This window comes from Ylistrum balloti, unplaced genomic scaffold, assembly GCF_031769215.1.
Source record: "Ylistrum balloti isolate Yb309-2 unplaced genomic scaffold, AGI_CSIRO_Ybal_v1 Utg369730, whole genome shotgun sequence".
Lineage (NCBI taxonomy): Eukaryota > Metazoa > Mollusca > Bivalvia > Pectinida > Pectinidae > Ylistrum > Ylistrum balloti.
In genome coordinates, this window is record NW_026781945.1 from 2,322,369 (window position 1) to 2,342,282 (window position 19,914).

General features: G+C 32.2%; 1 protein-coding gene across 1 annotated transcript in view; it reads left to right on the forward strand.

Annotated features, from left to right (window-relative positions):
* The first annotated feature begins 10,874 nt into the window (after positions 1-10,874).
* The window catches only part of LOC132565712 (protein fuzzy homolog), a 118,939-nt gene continuing 109,899 nt past the window's right edge, over positions 10,875-19,914 (forward strand). The window contains exons 1-2 of the mRNA XM_060230415.1: positions 10,875-10,952; positions 16,012-16,133. Coding sequence (XP_060086398.1) covers positions 10,875-10,952; positions 16,012-16,133 — 200 coding nt within the window. The remainder of the gene's footprint in view (positions 10,953-16,011; positions 16,134-19,914) is intronic.

The following is a 19,914-nucleotide window of genomic DNA, read 5'->3' on the forward strand; positions in this document are numbered from 1 at the left end:
CATTTTCTGAGTCAATTGATTGAGATGGTTATATCTAAAATCTTGTGAAACATTGATGAAATAGCAAGTACTATATATCATAGTAAGAGTATCAAGAAATATACTATCAACATTAGAAGATTCTGTTGCTATGACTTCCAAAGTGTAACTTTCATTATCAACCCGACTTGATAGGAATACCTGTTTGAAAGTTACTGAAATTTTAATGAAGACTTAAGTCCACAGTTATCTTTTAGCCAATTTCCCCTCCATTGTGTAATCATTCTATGACTGTGATCTTAACTTCTTCATTCCTTCCATTAAGTAAATATGCTGTAGTTATAACCTTGACCTTAAATGTGATTTTAAACTTATGTCATCCCAACTTTGACCTCTGGCATCAGTATATCTTGATATTAAGGGCATCAGATCTATTTTCTAACAGAAAGATTTGAGATTGTACAGGAAATAGGAAAGTAATCAGAAAACAAGACTCTCAGTGAAACTGATACATACTCCCCCAAAAAACAAGTTTATTGGTCACAAAATTTTAACAAAGGGCAATAACTGTATAATTAAAGGGTTTCAGGTACTGAATTTCATACACTGTACATCCCTTAAGTATGACCAATTTATACACCATGTTTCATTATCCTAGTTTAAATGACAGCAAAGTTACGCTATGGCCCTGAATTTCGTACACTGCACACTGCCTAAGTATGACCAATGTATATGCCAAATTTCATGACGGTTGCTCAGCTATGGGCAAAGTCATGCTCCCGACATGAAAGGATGGATGGAAATACAGATGGATGGACAAACAAAGTGTTAAATATATGTTCCTCTGAAAAATTTTGAGGGGCATAAAAATCTGGTTAACATAAATAACAAGGGGCTATAGCTCTTGCTATAAACAGTAAGCCATGAGGACTGAATTCAGTATCTTACCATTGTAATTTTCTAAAGACTGGGTAAGAAAAGAAAATTGGTGAATGTTGGTGATCTAACATGACTCAACATGAATGAAGGGCCATAATTCTGTATGAAATCTAATATAAATTGGCAATTTTTTGTTTTCTCTGAGACATTACAAGTAAATCAAGTTCATTGGGTATAGAAGAACTACCATTAAAACAGACATTTACTTCCTTCATTCTCTTTATTATTTTTTCAAAAGTTTAGGTTTTTTTAAAGAATAATTTATGGAAAAAACAGATTTACAAAATGAGACAACATCAACAAATATAACATACACTGCTACAACGATGGACTTTATTATTAATGTTAAAATAAAGCATGCATAAATACACAAAAACACAAAAAAAGGGAACTTTTGATTGTAGAGATTTTTTTTCTAATGGAATAATTGTTGAAGTTGTTACTTGTTCCATACCTGGGTTAAGGCAGGTTACGTTCTGCATGTGCTCCCAAGTTTCCTTCCACAATCTGGTGCTACTCTTTTTTCTACAAAATTGTACAACATTGGTTTCAATCAATAATGATTACAGCATATTTTGTGGAATGTGTAGATATTGAAGTATGTATTTATATTTTTCAGAATAAATCCTTCACATATCAAATATGTACCTGTTATCTCTAAAATTCAATATATCAAACAAGGAAGGTTGAAATCCTTGTTAATGAAGCTGAACATCACACTGCCTTAAAATCAGTAACATTTTCACTGATAAAATTAGAGAAAACAATCAAATTTACTTGAGAAAACCAAGTCAACACCCTCGTTCAAGAGATTGCCAGATAAACCGTTCAAAATACAACAGTTTTCACTCATTGTGCAGCATAAATTGATAAATCTCCAGAAATATTGAGAAAAAACACAACCATAGATCAAACGAATTTGAGATCAAATATGTTAATAATGAAGGATTGTCATTCTGGAAATATCTGTTTTACCACTTCATGAGAACAGCATCGACCAACCCAATCTAAAAGCTGCTGGAGTTGTAAGATATCTACTAACGGTTTGAAAAAAAACTTACAATCAATATACAGTGCCCACAGTTAAAAATGAAGCAAAAAATTAAGAAACAATATTTGAGCAATTACCTTTATTTATGAGTGGATGAAGAAATAGCATGGCATTCTAATCTTTAGATGATAAATCGGAAGGCCATTAAAATCTTAATTGTGTAATGAAGTCTTCCCCTGTGGAGACTTCCAAACTCTGCACAACCTATAATGTTCCAGGTGCTCTGGCAATGTAAGATATTTCACCATAAAAATTTCACTTGACTGGAGGGAAGGTCCTTGTGAATTCCCTGTTATAGCCCATCACAGATGTTGAATGTGAATCTATCACATCTGTATCACTCAATAAATTAAATGGAGATATTAGTAGTTACCCTATGGGCTAAAATCTAATTTAGCTAGACAATGATATTTGATATACAACCAAAAATGTTTGGTATGGTTTTAAAACAAGACCCTAATGACGTATGCTGATAGGCCTTCACTGGAGTTTTTGTAAATGACAGGTATAAGTATGTTAAACAAGATCTAGGTCTTCTGCCTTCAGGTTTAATCTTCAGCCAACTTCAATTATTTTTTAGTGTTTTAAATTATTATTAGAGACTTTGAGGGATTTTAATTTCTATATTCAAAATAGATCACAATTCAATATTCATGTCTTTTGATTTTAGATCAAATAAGTCTAACCAGATGGGAACATACATATTACAATGTGCATAAAATCTTCGGAGGGGGGGGATCCTATTACAGGACAGCTGTAAATATAGATTGAATGTTTACTAAATACCAAGATATATTGGCAAGCTTAGCTCTTTCTCTACTTATGACATCTTGAGAGGTTGCAGTAAACATGCCATCTTTCCTTTGTGATGTCATGAAACACGTTTGTGTAACCCTACAATTAGGTATGGTCATATGTATATATCTATAGAATTGGCTGACAGGAAGATTATCTATCTGATATTAAGTATCAAACATAATGATAATAATCAAGAGTTTTAAGCATACTTATTTACAAAAAGGAATAAAATATTCAGAAATTGAGTTGTTTACTCTCACAAGAAAACAGAGGACTCAGCCTTTCAAGTTCTAAGGCACTGAGGATGAGAAGGGCTGATTTAAATATAAAAAATTATCAGAAAGATATAACAGAGAAAAGATCAATGTCAAAATAATACAGGAATACATATAACTTGTGTAGGCAATTAAAAAACAATGTTACAAATGAGTGTTTACTACACACAAGTGACACCATGGGCACATGAACAGCTGTACTTCCCATCATTTTACTGAAAGATTTCAACTTATTTCTGAGTAGATATTAAATAAAAATGCTTCATCTCATTTCTTACAATAGATTGCAGCAAATAAATGTGAATATTTATAAGCACCACATTCACAAATAATCCTTTTATCAAAGTGAGTACTACAGCCATGTGCTTAGATAAATGTCATGCACAAAGGACCAACATATACGTCACTTTCAGAGGCAACCCCAAAATTTGAACTGAGTATTGAAAAGTTCATGGGGCTTATTGCCTAATTACCAGAGAAAGATATACTCTGGAAACAAGTGTAAAAATCAGTTTATATTTGACAATAACTTATTGTTAGTTCAAAGTTGCTTGAATGCCACCACTAAATTTTTTCTCTATTCCTTAAGAACAAAAAATTATTTAATTCATTCCCTACCAGCTTGAATATGTTCATTATATTGTACCTCATAGGTTAAATAACGAAATGAATTTCTTTATAAGTATAACATCTTGTAAATTTGTCCAAACATCAGAAGGATCTGTTGTCACATGACCATAGCTGTTTAGGAACTGTAGAATATCAAGCAAGTGGAAAGAAATTGAAGCTACAACCTTTTTTAGTGAGATGTGTTCTCACCTTGAAACAAATGTCTAAAAAGTTTGGTTCAACTCAACCATAAGTCAAGATAATTTTTTGAAAACAATTAAGATGAAAATTTTAATTGTTTCCGTATGCAAATATGTTGACACTTCCATCAGGTTTTCAGATTTTTTTGGTCTCCAATTATTTTCAAAGAATCATTAGGTCTTTAACCTTCAAATGCCAAAGTCAAACTGCATGAAAACCACAGCACTAATGCGATGTGGGGGGAAATATCATGTCAAGATAACCAGTTCATTGAAACAACAGCGTACATCTGACCCATAACTGAAGCATCAAGGTATTATATAGCCACCGAGAGCTACAGCCTACAATGACAAGTGATACATCCCAGGTCTTAATAAATATGTAATCTATCAAAAATCGCATTAAGTATGATTTCCTTTTATTCCTTCACACGGGGGAGGCCTTTAGTCACGATAACTCCATGTCATAGTTCCCTGTATCGGAGAAATGCGGAGAAGACATGCTTAATCACAAAAGACATAGAGACTATTGTCCATAAAGTTCATTGATAAATCAAGTAATCATTGTTAAATGCACAAATTAAATCTGTTATTCGACACACTTTGTACGTAAGCTCTGGGTTGGATACCGAAAAGTTAATTGATTTTTCAGTTTGTTAGGACGTGTAAAATACGGTGAGGTGGAATGCACTTTAACGTTCTTTTTGGGCAAAACTGGTTTTCAAAATTAAATGCAACAAAGCAATTTTCTTTGTCTATATCAGAATGTATATGAATATATGATTTTTATAATATTGAAAATTCAGTACAAGAAAATGACATCATAAAGACCACATCTTTTCAATTTCATAGAAAGGACCACAATCTTTTCAATTTCATAGAAAGGACAAAGCAAACAGAATATGTATTATTAAAGACAAATCTGCCTTTGTTTATTAGTTTACAGAGCAACTTCTATTTTCCAAATACTTATTTCCTTATCACAATTTTTTTCATTTAAAAGCATGTCTTTGCTCCGACTTCACCCTTTAACAATACAGGATTGGACACAGTGGAATGGCTATAATTTGGTTGAACTGCTCACCTTCGAAGGAAAGGGTATGGAGGCAACAAGGAAGAGAGGTTGTTTAAGTCTCAATAGACAATCATAACATCCTTAAAAAGAAATAAACTTCTTTTAGTGGTGATGAATTGATTCAACATTTCAACAATTCTGTTTCATTTACATAACATCCAAAAGTGAAAAAGGTAGTGCCACTTTATCTGTTTTAATTACAAATGAATGTTAAAATTTTTGAGCATCCTTTTTTTTATTTTTTATTTTTCAAATAGTTCAGTATTTCTGTTTCACATTGGCAAGGATGAATGAAATCTGATTCAGAGTTACTTCCCCTTTTGATTGTGCACATAAATAGAAACAACATAAACAGCTAGTGCCTATATTGTTAAAATGTTACTTTCTGATTTTTTGTTTAAGACTTGCTTTTTGTTTGAAGTTGTAATAGAATATTACTTGGTAATGAATAAAAACTGACCTTCAATGACTTATTTTGCCTGGCCAAATATGGACATTTATTAATTTGCTGTCATGTGATAATATATATGTCATGTATATATAAATGTCTACTAACCTTGTACTCGAGTTACCATTTTTATACAAACATTTACTACTTGTTTTTTCATTTGTGAAAAAAAGATGTATATTTGCTTTATGGCCTATGTGACATTCAATCAGGATTAGAATGGCAAATAGGGTCACATATCCCCCGTATCCACTAATCCTATTGGCAATGGAAATAAAGGTCTCATGTAATGAAAGATTCATTCTATTTGTCACGATAAAATTATATCTGGTGGATTTCATGTCAATAATACCATAACAATTACCACATCAATTAAAGTTTGGAAGGTTGATCTACTAACAAACCAACAAAACCATTTATCTTCATTCCAATAAAGCAATGATAAATCAAATGATAGATGTGAGTTTAAAAGTTTAAATATGGCTACATTTAAAATACCATGATTCAACAACAGCTAATTCTTTATAATGAACAGTAAAGAAGACATATGTCTAACATTTCACTGAATCTCACACTGCCTGTGTTACATAAAATTAATGAGCTGACAGGTTGATACTGAATGGAAAAACTATCTTAGCACATAAACACTCTTTGCTCTACCTCTGTGCCCTATTCTTTTGTTTTACTGTACAACTCCTAAAGGAAGAAATAGCAACCCATTGGTGATAAACAATATTTACACACAGCAAACAACTGCAAAAATTATATGTGAGTAATTCCAATATAAATAATTAATTCTCTTCCATTGTTCTGTCAATACCTATTTCTGTACATCATGTATCTCATGTGAAATTGTTTGCGTAGGAAAGGCCGGAGTTATAAGGCGATTTCCACACCTTCAATAGAAACTTAACATCCTATAATCACTGACACAGGAACAGCTGTTAAATGATAATTGAAACTAACGACTAGCATGCTGGGACCATGTTGTTTTCACATGTTTATTATGAATATTACTGATGTTCTTGAATTCTCCACATCCAATTACCGCTACTGAATATTAAATTTTCAGCATTGTCAAAGTTATCTCCCCTTAATGAAAAAAAAAGGAAAGAAATAACAATATAAGGATATTTTCAAGGGCAATACAAGAAAAGACAGATATAAAATATTATCTTCCATCTTCACAAACTTTTTTCTGAGATCTGAACTTAAAGATTAGAGAGAAACGAGCAGTAAAATGTGCAATGTTGACCATAATGTTTCACTTTCTTAGCAAAACTGCTGTGACTCAATTACTGCTTCTTATCAATTCATTAGTATTAAATATAACTTTCAAGGCTGCAGCAATGCATTTGATATTGTCCATTCAAAATAATGTGAAATGGCAAGATTTGATTCTTTCAAAGTGGAAAACATGTTTTTAATATTGTATCTATTTCTTGGGAAATGGACTGAATTTGCCTGTCACTATTACAGCCAAACCTCTTTAAGTGATTAATAAAGTTGTTGGTATCTACCATCATCCAAAGAGAAGGAGGAGTGGAACAGTGTAGAGAGCGAGATGTGTAGACCAGGGAATCTATATTCCCAAGTTCTGAAATTAGCTTGTTCTGATCAGATCAGTACAACTGATTAATACATATTTGTAGTTTTCTTCAATCATAATGTATCTTATTTTAAGAACTTTTCAAAAATTATTTGCATTGCTGTTTTCATTTTGTTTACTTCGTTTTATTTTCCAAGGTTTACGATTTTTTTTTCTATTTTAAAGGTTTGAGATATCAGCCAATTTCAGGCTTGTAATATTTTTTAGGTTTGATTCATTTTCTCTTTGGTAAATGTGATATTTTGGAACTTTTCCGAAATTTGAGATATTTTGTTACTTTTTCTAGAATTGTGATGATTTGTTACCTTTCCAAGGTTTCTGTTATAATGTACCTTTTCAACGTTTATGATTTTTTTTTTTTTAAATTAACAAGGTTTGTGAAATTTTTTTAACTTTACAAAGTTTGTGATATTTTTTTCTTTTGTCAGGTTTATGATTTTTGTAACTTTTCTGAGGTTTGAGCTACTTACATTTTCCAGAATTTCTTCTTGAATCATAAGTGGTTAGTTTTACATAACCTTTGAACTGATATTTTCTTTACATTAGGGAAAAAAAACATAAAAAAAATTCTAATGCTGTTTGCCTCTTTCTACAAATTGAATCAGTGTTGTTTGCCATTTAGATGTGAAAGGCTGCAGTTGTTTAAACCAGTAATTTGAAATAAAACCAGACAAAACTTTCCATCACAATGTTCAAACAATAAATTCTCATTTCAAATGGGAGCCACAGCATACCAAAGTGAAATTTGAGAATGAAAAAAAAATCAAATTGCAGCAGCACCTTGCACAGTGCAAGTATGGAAGTGGAAGTCGTCATGATTCTGAGTAAATCTGATAATTCACACCCGTTATCAAAAGTGATGTCAGCCACCGCTACAATCAAAATATCACACTAATTGGGAAGAACCAGCTATGTTCGCTTGCAGGTCCTTGTAACACCACACTAAACCTTCGTATCTACACATTACACACCACCATTTAGGGGGAAAAGTCAGAGAGGCAGCAAAACTGGGGAGGTTCCTTTTTAACCTACACAATGTGTCATCCACAACAACCATGAACTTGAATGGATTTTGAATCTCAAACACAATCTGAATCTTCAAATAAATTTTAAATGCTTTGTTTTGTTTGTAGAGATTAAAAGAATGGATTTAAAAAGGCAGGTGACAAAAGAAAATCAATATGGAAACCATATCTGTATTTATAGAATTTGTTATCAAAATTTTCATTAGATTTATATCATCTCATTACACAACATAGGAATATTGAAACATTCCATTTTAAACAATTGAAAAGTGAGTACCAAGAGAGATTTTAAATTCAATAGGAAACAGGACTTTTCATAATATTACATAAGGAAACTTGACATTTTGGTTAAAAATGACCATTTCAATATTTGCATTGCATGAGAGGAAGACCAGCCACCAGAAGTTTCAATAAAATCCTTTCAGGTTAATGATTGAGAAGACGGTAAGCAATATTGTTTTCAAAGTTTTATAAATAATATTTTTTTTGGATAATAGTGCTGAACAAAACTGATTACCATTTAAATCAAAATTGTTCCCAACCAGCATGGTAAGTAAATACTGTATGTTACAAACTAAAAGGAAGATCATGACAGGGAAGTAATTAATGTATTTATTCTGAAATCATTACATTTAGAAACTATCTTAAAATTTCAGTATTTACAATAGAAAACCATATCTTTTTAAGGATATGACAAAAAAAAGAAAAAAAAAAAAAAAAAACAAAAAACAGAAAAATTTCAATAGCAAAGAGATTTCCAACTTTGTCCATATCTAATAAATCTAAATTTAAATATGATCTTTATTATAACTGACCATTTATTTGTAACTTTAGTCATCTATTGTCAAGAAGGAAACTATAAAGACTGATTGCACTCAGTAGGTAGCAATCAAACCATTCACATGCTAATTCATAGACAAGATCATATTTCTCTTTCAATATGAATTTAAATATTCTGTTGATTTTGAAAATTCTCATAATTTTCAAGTATTATGTGAAAACACCAGATTTTCTTTTTGGTTGAATGACTATCCATTGCAAGACAAATTTCACCAGAGTTTGAGAGATTTTAAATACCTTATAAAAACAGATCCTAAATCTAATTTTCTAGCACTACTACAACTAATTGATGACTGACTATTGTGGAAATAAAATCAGGAAAATCAATTAATCAGTCATGTGAGAAGTAACAAAGAAAATGAAATCTACAAAATGCTCGGGGTACCAAAAGCCTTTTATGCAATTCGTGGTATTTTGCATTTTTCATTTTGTTCCGATATTGATTTTGTACAAGTGAACATGTTTAAATAATCTAATTCCATTAGATGTGCACAGGAATAAAATGAAGGAAATAATATATGCTCACTGATTAGACAACTGACGATAAGGCCAGGAGCAGATGTGTTCACACTGGTAAGGTTCACTAGAATCTGTCAAACTACTTCACATCTCCTGAGTCCTGTTTTGGACCAATGTAAATCTAATTTGTCATTATACCACAGGTGGGTTTTAAAAGGAAACATCAGCTGTTTCAATAACATGCCTTAAATAAATGATATGACAGCCATTTTGATATATGAATTATTTCATCTTTATTCAAAATTTCAAGACTTGATTGATAACTTTGTTTTCAAAACATACACAAATTTAACATAATGAAAACTGAATGACTGATTAAGGTATATGCTTTTTAAATGTTTCATTTATCATTTGAGAGAAAATTGCTAATTCCTTAAAAGAAAAAATGCCCTCAAAATTGAATAATTTTGCATGTTTATAAAGGTATCTAGGATCAAAACATACATTTTTATATCAAATATTCTTATTTGCTTGTTTCTGAAACAAAACAGCTTTGACATCAAAATTTGACTTCATAAATACATCTTTACCTTAAGATTTCTTAATTTTTATGATATAGTTTAAATCATATCTGTTATTCATTAATACAACTACATTTGATAAAATTACCTACCACATTGTAGTAAAGTGATTGACAACCTTAATCCTATAGAGAGAAAAAAGGCAATTAGTACTGTGTTAAGTAGACAGCAATTTACATTATGACTAATACAAAGAACAAAGAAATACATGGAGGCTGGTCTAACCATTGTGTCCCAGTACCGAATTACACAATATGTACAGTCTAAAACACAATATCTTTTATTCTAACCACTGCACAGTAATTAATAAATTGATACAATGTTGCATTATAGCTGCAAAATCATTGTCCTGTAAAATTGGTTTTAAAGTAAGGATTTTTAAGTGAAACAAAGGGTTTTTCGAGTTATATTTTGAGAAGCGAACGTCCTATAACGATGGCAGGGCGATCGATACCGTCCACTCTTTGTGATCTGAGCAGCCCATATAGATATGACTAAGACATCATCAAACGACGCGCGGAAAGTCTTTGTTGTCAAATCCGACCCGACCCATTGCCAAAACATATCAACAACAAGACAATGACACGATATGAAGCAATATTTATTAACAAGTTCCGTTTAACAGTAAGATTGTATGAGCATTGCATGAAAATTGCTGCAGCACATGCCCCACTACGGTAGCGAACGGGGCATGCGGCGAATAGAAAACAATGGGCTCCCAGACAGGAGCGTGGCACGTGCTCAGGTTTACGTCTTGGTAGCGATCAGCATCGTCCAAAATAGCGATTCTCGTTATACACAAATCGAAAAACATATACATACCTCGGATTCAGCTACAATAAAAAGTCATGACACTCGTTCAAACTTACCTTTTTCCACGAAAAATATTTGACAGATGCCTCTTCCATTGAAACTACAGCGCCATACTATTTACCCATCATTCTGATGATAAGTAATACGCATGCGTATGTAGGTTTTGTTTAGGTATGGCGGTGTACGTAACGTGCCTCACCGCAAGCGGAGGTTTGCCGGTCTTCACACGGTCTTCAGGAGATTTGAAGCCAGTATGTCACTTCAAAGTTTGCAGTAGATTATATGCCATTTCTCATCGGGGGCTTGTACCGTGGGTTCTACACTTGGTGGTGGGCTAGATACTGATATACAAAATCGTCAGTGTGTATTGACTCGAGTGTGTGGCCTCTCACCCATGACCCACTAGCATCTTGGAAAGGGGGCCCGCAGTGGGATAATTGAAATAAACGGGCAATTTGCATGTAGTTCACTAGAATTTTAATTAGCTATTTGTTATTTGGTTTCTCATTAACATCAAAACCAAAATAATTTAAGAAAACTGTTAAAGAATTTCAAAGTGAAGTGAGATTTATTTTCAAAATGAAATCAAAAAAGGAAATAAAGGAAATTCTTGTTAAGGCTCAAAGAAAACAAATTTTATTTATTCTTTTTGCAACAAATTTATTTTTTCAATCCTCTACATTTTGACAACCATAATAACACCAAAATATGTTGTATTGAATTGTTTCACGCAAATAGTATATCTATTCGCAGGACTGTTCATTGAACATGTTCATAAACTATATATTGACATGAGTGAATCCCAGTTTTTCCCCTTTATGTTTTTATTTTCACTTTTCATGTATATATCATGATTTATTTTTAATTTCATAGATTCTAAGGTAAGTCATGATGTAAATAGAGGTTAAGTACCTTATAATGAAATGCAATGGTTAGTTATCATTCTACAATTTTCAATGACAGTTCAACGATTGATTAATCGTGTAATTGAGAAAGAACATATACCTCCTCCTCTACCTCCCTTCCCCTAGAAAAAGGAGAAAATAAAACCAGTTAAACACATATTATCTTTCCTTTTTAGTTATTTAGTATATACATTTTTGAGTTTTATATTAAAAAAAACCAGTAAATTTATCATTGGGTTCTGTTGAAGACCAAGTAAGAAGGCAAATATTGCAAATTTATATTTTCAATAAATACAACAGTGATAAGCATTTTGATAGATGATTTGAGTGTAGTTTAATTGAAATCTGCTTGAGAACAGACAAATTTGATACTAGTAGTAAACTTATTTATGATATAAGGTAAAGTTAAATACTGATCAACAGAACATTCAGGACACATGAATATGTGTCATTGTACATTTATGTTTTTAGTAGTGCTTACAACATAAACCTTACATGTGGTGTATGAGTGTGTCATGTTTAATATATATGAAAAATCCTCAAAAATCAAACCAATATCAAAAGCAAAAGAAAAATATCAGTATTATTAAAGCAGTCATTTTTCAGCTTAATTTTCCTTAAATGAAACAATTAAGATTTGCAGAAATGTTGGGCACTCCTTTTGGAATAATTACCCGTTTGGGACCAAAATTTGAACAAGTTTGCACAAAGTGGAATTCAAATACAAATATTCTCATAAATGGTTTAGGGATAATTCAAGGAAATAAAACAATAGTTATATATTTTGGAATAAAGTCTTGATCGAATATTCAATAAATATGTATTCAATTCAAAACAGAACATTGTCTGTTTTATGACACATGAATTTTGAAAGAAGACCTTTTAAATATAAATGAGTTTCATTTCAACTGTTGTACAATTATGGAAATAGGTGGCATGTGGAGTGTGAGCATTTTTTAGTGTCGGTATAGATATGTACTAAGACTACATGTGTTATGGTAGATGACAGAATTGGGGGATTAATTATTTATGTAAAACTTTAGCAGGACAGCATGGAAAAGCTTTGGTAGATTTTTTTAGAGTATAGTAATGTGGTTATGGAAGCAGAAAAATAATACAGGCTTTGTGTGTCAGTTGTTATTGATGTATCATAAACCATTTAGCAAACGTTCCCAACAAATGATGAATTCCAGGAAGAGATATTTTCCATCAATGATTTTAAAACTTTGCTTACTTCTGACTAAAATTAGGCTGTATAAGGAACAGAGGTATGGTTTCTGATAATTGAATTTACTATTTGAATGAGTCATAAGCAGAAGTAAGACAAAATTGTACATTCAGTTTATGCACAGTCTAGATTTTCTGGCATACTGTACTTTAATATGCATATAGTTGCTTACTAAATGATGGAAAAGGGTTTATTATTCTATTAGCAGAAACCCCCACTGACAAAGACAAATTAAGAATGACACATTCAGATCCTGATTTGTATTTTCAACACACAATAACACTCTGGGACGAAAATAGAAACTTTGTTATTAAGCTTCCATCTAATTAGTGAATTAACTCAAGAGCATAAACAGATGAAAATGAAGTAATTATTTTATTAATAGTTCATTTATGGGATTTTTTTTTATAAATCTTAACAGTTCTTAGATATTTTTTCCAAACATTACAACTAGCCATTTGTATTTTTTGACTTGGCCCAAAGGAATTTGAAAAAATTGATCATTTTGGTCCTGGTAACCTCTTTCTTGTTGTAGTTCAAAAGGTCAGATGTCATTAAAGGTCAGATGTCATATTTATTAGTAGTTCTAAAGGTCAGATGTCATGTTTATCTGTAGTTCTAAAGGTCAGATGTCATGCTTATCAGTAGTTCTGATGGTCTGGTGTCAAGTTTATCTGTACATGTTGTTCTAAAGGTCAGATGTCATGTTTATCAGTAGTTCTAAAGGTCAGATGTCATGTTTATCAGTAGTTCTAAAGGTCAGATGTCATGTTTATCTGTAGTTCTAAAGGTCAGATGTCATGTTTATCAGTAGTTCTAAAGGTCAGATGTCATGTTTATCTGTTGTTCTAAAGGTCAGATGTCATGTTTATCTGTAGTTCTAAAGGTCAGATGTCATGTTTATCAGTAGTTCTAAAGGTCAGATGTCATGTTTATCTGTAGTTCTAAAGGTCAGATGTCATGTTTATCAGTAGTTCTAAAGGTCAGATGTCATGTTCATCAGTAGTTCTAAAGGTTAGATGTAATGTTCATCAGTAGTTCTAAAGGTCAGATGTCATGTTCATCAGTAGTTCTAAAGGTTAGATGTCATGTTTATCTGTAGTTCTGATGGTCTGGTATCAAGTTTATCTGTACATGTTGTTCTAAAGGTCAGATATCATGTTTATCAGTAGTTCTAAAGGTCAGATGTCATGTTTATCTGTAGTTCTAAAGGTCAGATGTCATGTTTATCTGTAGTTCTGATGGTCTGGTGTCAAGTTTATCTGTACATGTTGTTCTAAAGGTCAGATGTCATGTTAATCTATTATGATAGTAGTTCTCAGGGTCACATATCATGTTTATTCTAGTTTTTAGGGTCAGGTGTCATGTTTCTCTGTAGTTATAATTCTGAAGGTGGGGTATTATGTTGATCTGTAGTTTTGAAGGACAGTTATGTTTATCTGTGGTTCTCAAGGTCACATGTTATGCCTATTTGTAGTTATCAAGGTCGAGTATCAAGTTTACCTGTAATTCTGAAGGTCAGGTATCTTGTTTGTTTGGGTTTTTTTAGGTCATCTGACCGAAAAGTCAAGATAACCTTTTATCATGCTTTGTCCATTGTTGTGTTCTGTGTGTCATGTGTTCTGCATCGTGCATATACTTTTCTTTAAAACCCTACTCCACTTTCATACCTTTGTGGATTACAACCAAATTTGGTCTGATGCATCATTGGGTTTGGGTTATCATTTGCTAAATTCTGAATTTTTATTTGATTCCTACGGGTCAAGGGACGGGGCTCCAAATGGGGAGGTGCTGAAATTAGCTTTAAAACCCAGCTCCTCCTTTCTGTCTGGATTGATATCAACAAGCTTTGACCTGATTTATCAGATAGGGTAGGCAATTATTTTTTATATTCAGATATTTTATTTGATATCTGGGGGCCAGGAAATACAGGATTGATTATTCTCAAATTTTGAAGAGTGTTCCCCTTGGTCTCTAGTTGTGTAGTTCAGTTTTGGGACTGAACCAAGGAACAAAATAGTCAGCAGACAGTCATATTCTATTTTGAAAGTTTATGCAGACAAATAGGTTCCTGGGTTGTTTAAATGTTCAGGCATCAATTGGGACATGCCTGCAAAATTATTACAGACAATGAAAGAAGTAGTACATGCTCACCAGAAAACAAAATGAGATCAGTAGGTTCATCCCTTTTTTCATAAGCAAACAATCCTGGTCCAACTGTGTAAACCAATCAATGAAAATAGTTGAGAATGTATCTTTTCTATTTAAAATATCTGTTCAATTTTAGAATGGTTTGAAAAAAGAAAGTGGGCGACAGGCAGCTATCACAGATTTTGTAGTTTGGAAGTTTGTTATCACTATTCTTTCAGAAATATCAGATAAATCTTTTTCATATTATTCAATTTTTAGATTGATCTGAAAAACAAAATGGCCCACAGGCTACCATCTCAGAATTTGACTGTTAACATTTGTTATTACGGTTTCTTGAGTAAGTGCCCCTTTGCCCCTAGTTATTCATGTTCAATTTTTGAACTGATTGGATAAACAAAATGTGCAACAAGGTTGTTATTGTTATTTCACAAGGCAGAAAGGACTGATAAATCAAATTTCACTTGGTCATTGATTGTGCATTTTCTATTTTAAGACTTTTGAAAAAACAAAATGGCTGACAAACGGCAGATAATAGGAAAGAAGAGAAAAGAAGGGAGACAATCCAACTTAATAGAATAATAGAATAAATTTCATATGATGGTGGGCTCCTAGATCACTCTGGGATATCGTCACATAATGGTTTATCTCATTTGATAAGTCACTGCATATTAGTGTAGGACCGTTTTGAGTTTCACTTTGGTTAGAAGGGAAGAGTTCCTGTTAAGTATGTAAGTTTTCAACTTATAAAATGTCTTTTACTCTATAGAAGTAAAATATTGTTGTAACTATAATTGGAAATATTAATTTATGAAAACTCACATCACAAATGAACCTAACCAAGCCAGAAATTCTTGGTGTCTGTGAGCTGTCTAATGAGATTAGATAAGGTGAAATATTGTCACATCACTATGTCTTACAGCCACAAGGGCAGTAACTCCGCCAGGTAAATACATGTACACAGGTGAGGTGAGAGTCACCAGTAACATCAATATATCAGCTGTGACAAATCTTCAATCTGTTTTACAGCTTCCATTCCCACTCATCGGTTCTCTCAATGGAGTTCACATGTTTGGAGCCAATCACAATGTAGATCTTCTGTCCTCAACGACTGACGATTCCAAGGTCATTTGGAAAGTGTTTCAAGACAGGTAAAACAGGAAAACGAGTAACATTATATTTTAACAATTGATAAAAAAGCCAAAGAAGAATTGATTTAGGCTGCAAATGTAACTTGTAGAATTTGCATTTTTCATTTATCATTTTAGTTCTACTGGTCAATGACTACAAATGTCTGCAAATTCCGAGTCATATGACACTCATGATGGTTGTAATGGCTGCCATTTTGAAGTATTTCCATCATTATTTGTCCTGAAGATTTTATCTGGTCAGTACAGTCCTATTAAAGATGACCATTCTGACAGCCAGTTTGAAATTTGTTACTTCTCTGATTGCTGTAACAACTACAAGGGATGGAGACATATTGTCCCACCATGTTGAAATCATTGTTATCCTAATAAACATAGATACACAAGTATACAAGAGGCACCACTTCATTGTTCTAGTCCTAAACAAAATTGTACAATGGCTTTGAAAGTAACTGGCATTATAACATTTTTCTAAACACTATTTCTTCTGAATGGGAAGTCTTACTGTGACAGTACTTTCATTGAGGAATTGTAATTTGGAACTCTACCATATTGAAGATAACTTCCATGAAGGTCATCTTTGAATACCTTTTTACTTTCCTTTTGAAACGTTAGTGATATTGAGTCCTATATTTTACTGAGTAAAGACCCTACATGTAATCAAAATCCATGTTAATAATAAAGGCTATGTTCCTTAAATGTGAAATGTTATTGACATATGATATTCCTAAATGAGTGACATATAGGACATTCTGTTACTTAAGTAAAGGTAGACATGTGGATATCATTACCTATTGTGTCTGTAGATAAATAGATGAACAGAAATGAGATTGTGACACTGAGTATAGAGCGGTGGCATAGGAGTTGGTGATACCTCTGTAAGATGGCTTTCTCTACAGTGTTAATGGCCCACAATATTTATTATATGTTTTTTTTCATTTGAATTAGTCTATTGCATCAAAGCAAACATTACAATAACAGTTAAACATCTATTGAACCATTAATCTGACTGCAGTGCCACCTATATCAATACTAGGAGAAAACAGAACCTGTCAGCGCTTTACCTGACATAAGTCATAAGAAAATTATCAAAATCACAATACAGTTACACAGCTGAATAGCTTATATAATGGCTTTAAAATGATACATGATAGCTGTATGTCATATGCTTTTATCACAAATTGCAATTCAATAGAAAATATAAAACAAAACAAAAATTGCACAAAAATAGTGAAACAGTTTACTTACTTTATAAGTACCCTTTTACATAAATATGATGTACTTGACAGAATTTGTCATCAAACTGACAATGACTTGATAGGATAGGACATCAGACTGACAATGACTTGATAGGATAGGTCATCAGACTGACAATGACTTGATAGGATAGGTCATCAAACTGACAATGACTTGATAGGATAGGTCATCAAACTGACAATGACTTAATAGGATAGGTCATCAAACTGACAATGACTTGACAGGATAGGCCATCAAACTGACAATGACTTGATAGGATATTCCATCAGAATGACAACGACTTGATAGGATAGGTCATCAGACTGACAATGACTTGATAGTATAGGTCATCAAACTGACAATGACTTGATAGGATAGGTCATCAAACTGACAATGACTTGATAGTATAGGTCATCAGACTGACAATGACTTGATAGTATAGGTCATCAGACTGACAATGACTTGATAGTATAGGTCATCAGACTGACAACGACTTGATAGGATAGGTCATCAGACTGACAATGACTTGATAGTATAGGTCATCAGACTGAAAATGACTTGATAGTATAGGTCATCAGACTGACAATGACTTGATAGTAAAGGTCATTAAACTGAAAAGGTTTTTGATGTTTTTTTCTGTAGATTTTTTTTCTGATCAGAAATTGAATTTATAGTATGTATAGCTAATGGCCATTCAGAATTCTTTATATTCATGAGGTTTGCAGGAGACAATGATATAATAACATCTGTTTTTGGTGTCTGTATATCCTGTGTAAGAGCGCTTATATGGAATATGTTTCTGTACATTATCTTTTGTTTTATATTGCATCTACTAAGTAAACATATAACATCAATGTTCCTTTTATCAAAAAAGTGCTTTGTCCTGATAAAATACTTTCTGTGAAAATGAATTTGAATTTACTTAATCTTCTTAAAGTTTTTGAATTTAAATTAGAGGAATCGGAAAATAAATCTGCAAATCTCCAAATGCCTGTGATTATCTTTTGTGGCGCAACCATAGAATGCAGCATGAATGATATGCAACGCCAATTTGAAACCTTTCAAATTAGTTATTTGGGAATTATTCAATTATATCAAGGTTCCTGTTCAAGGTCACTACTCTGCCATTACTACACTTCTGAGCCCTTTTTTCGAAATGTTTTTTAAGACTTTATAATATTGGCTGATAATGTGGTGTCCTATGCGACACTTGCGGCGCCCAAGAGATCGGTGTAAATCGTAAGTAACATAATTTACTGGTTTTGTTGTTTTTGTGTAAACAGTTGAAATTCTAGAAGGATGTTCACATTAGAAAATTGAGAGAGTTCCTCGTGTTCAATTGAGATTTGTGCACTGTAAGTAATAAAAATGATAACTAAATAAATTTTCTTTTTAAGTTCACATGTCCAAATATGGAAATATTGTGGTTTAGATGCATGTGATTAAGAAAATGGAATATTCATGTCTTGTTTTTGAAATGGTTTTTCTGTCTCAAATATTTTATAAAACTGACTGCACAAAATTGGAAGATTGGCTTATACTGCAGACCAAAAATTTACATAAAACTGCTGACTGTGTTACTTTAGAAGGATTTTGTTGTTACCGTCAGTCAAACCCAAGCCAACTAGGAAATAAGATTTCAGTTGTTGCAGAAGGGTTTGTTACTAAATGAAGTGTGTTCATAAACACATTTTTAACAGATTTATTACATATCATATAATATTAAATATAACACTTTTGTCTGATAACAGAAATGTGATAAAAAAGGTTTTAATGTACCTTACTAAATAATGGTTTCTATCACAAGATCAGTGTTATTTTTAGCCAATAGTTCAGGGGCACCATTGGACGAGATCAAGCTATGGTATGGCTGTCAGTGAACTGGATGTTTATTGAAACTTTAATTATGTTAACAGGAATGATAAAAAATATAGAAATGATCATAATTGAATGGAGGTTCAACTTAGTGATATAAACTATTTCATTGAGAAATTACATATTATTGAAGACAATAATTATTTGTGTTGTATTTTCAATTCTAGATTTATGTGACCTCCATTTTACTCTATAACTAATAATAATCTTTTTGATTTTTTTTCATCATAAATTTAACAGTGAGTGCTTTTATGTTGTCCTTTAAATGCAAGACATTTATTCCTTATCTTTGACCCCTGTTTATTTAATTTAGAAATAAATTTACATATTTTTATAAAGGCTGTACATTAATTTGGTTTCCTTTGACCCATCTATATAAACCGTAGTTGTTTGTAAAGGGTAATTAAGCCCTATATATGGCTACAATAAAGCACTTCCAGTAAATTTGGTGAGTTTATGTCTATTGATCGGATATTTGTGCATTAATTAACTCTTTAATGAGGTTGTTATCATGCTGCAGCTGCTGTTGCTATGGTGACAAGGTTGTATCCAATGACATGTGGCACGTGCCTAGATAGGTGTAACAATTATTATGGGTCATGCTCCATCGACTGGACAGACTTTGTAATGCACTTGAATTTGACAAGCTAAAAAACTACAAAGGTATAACAAA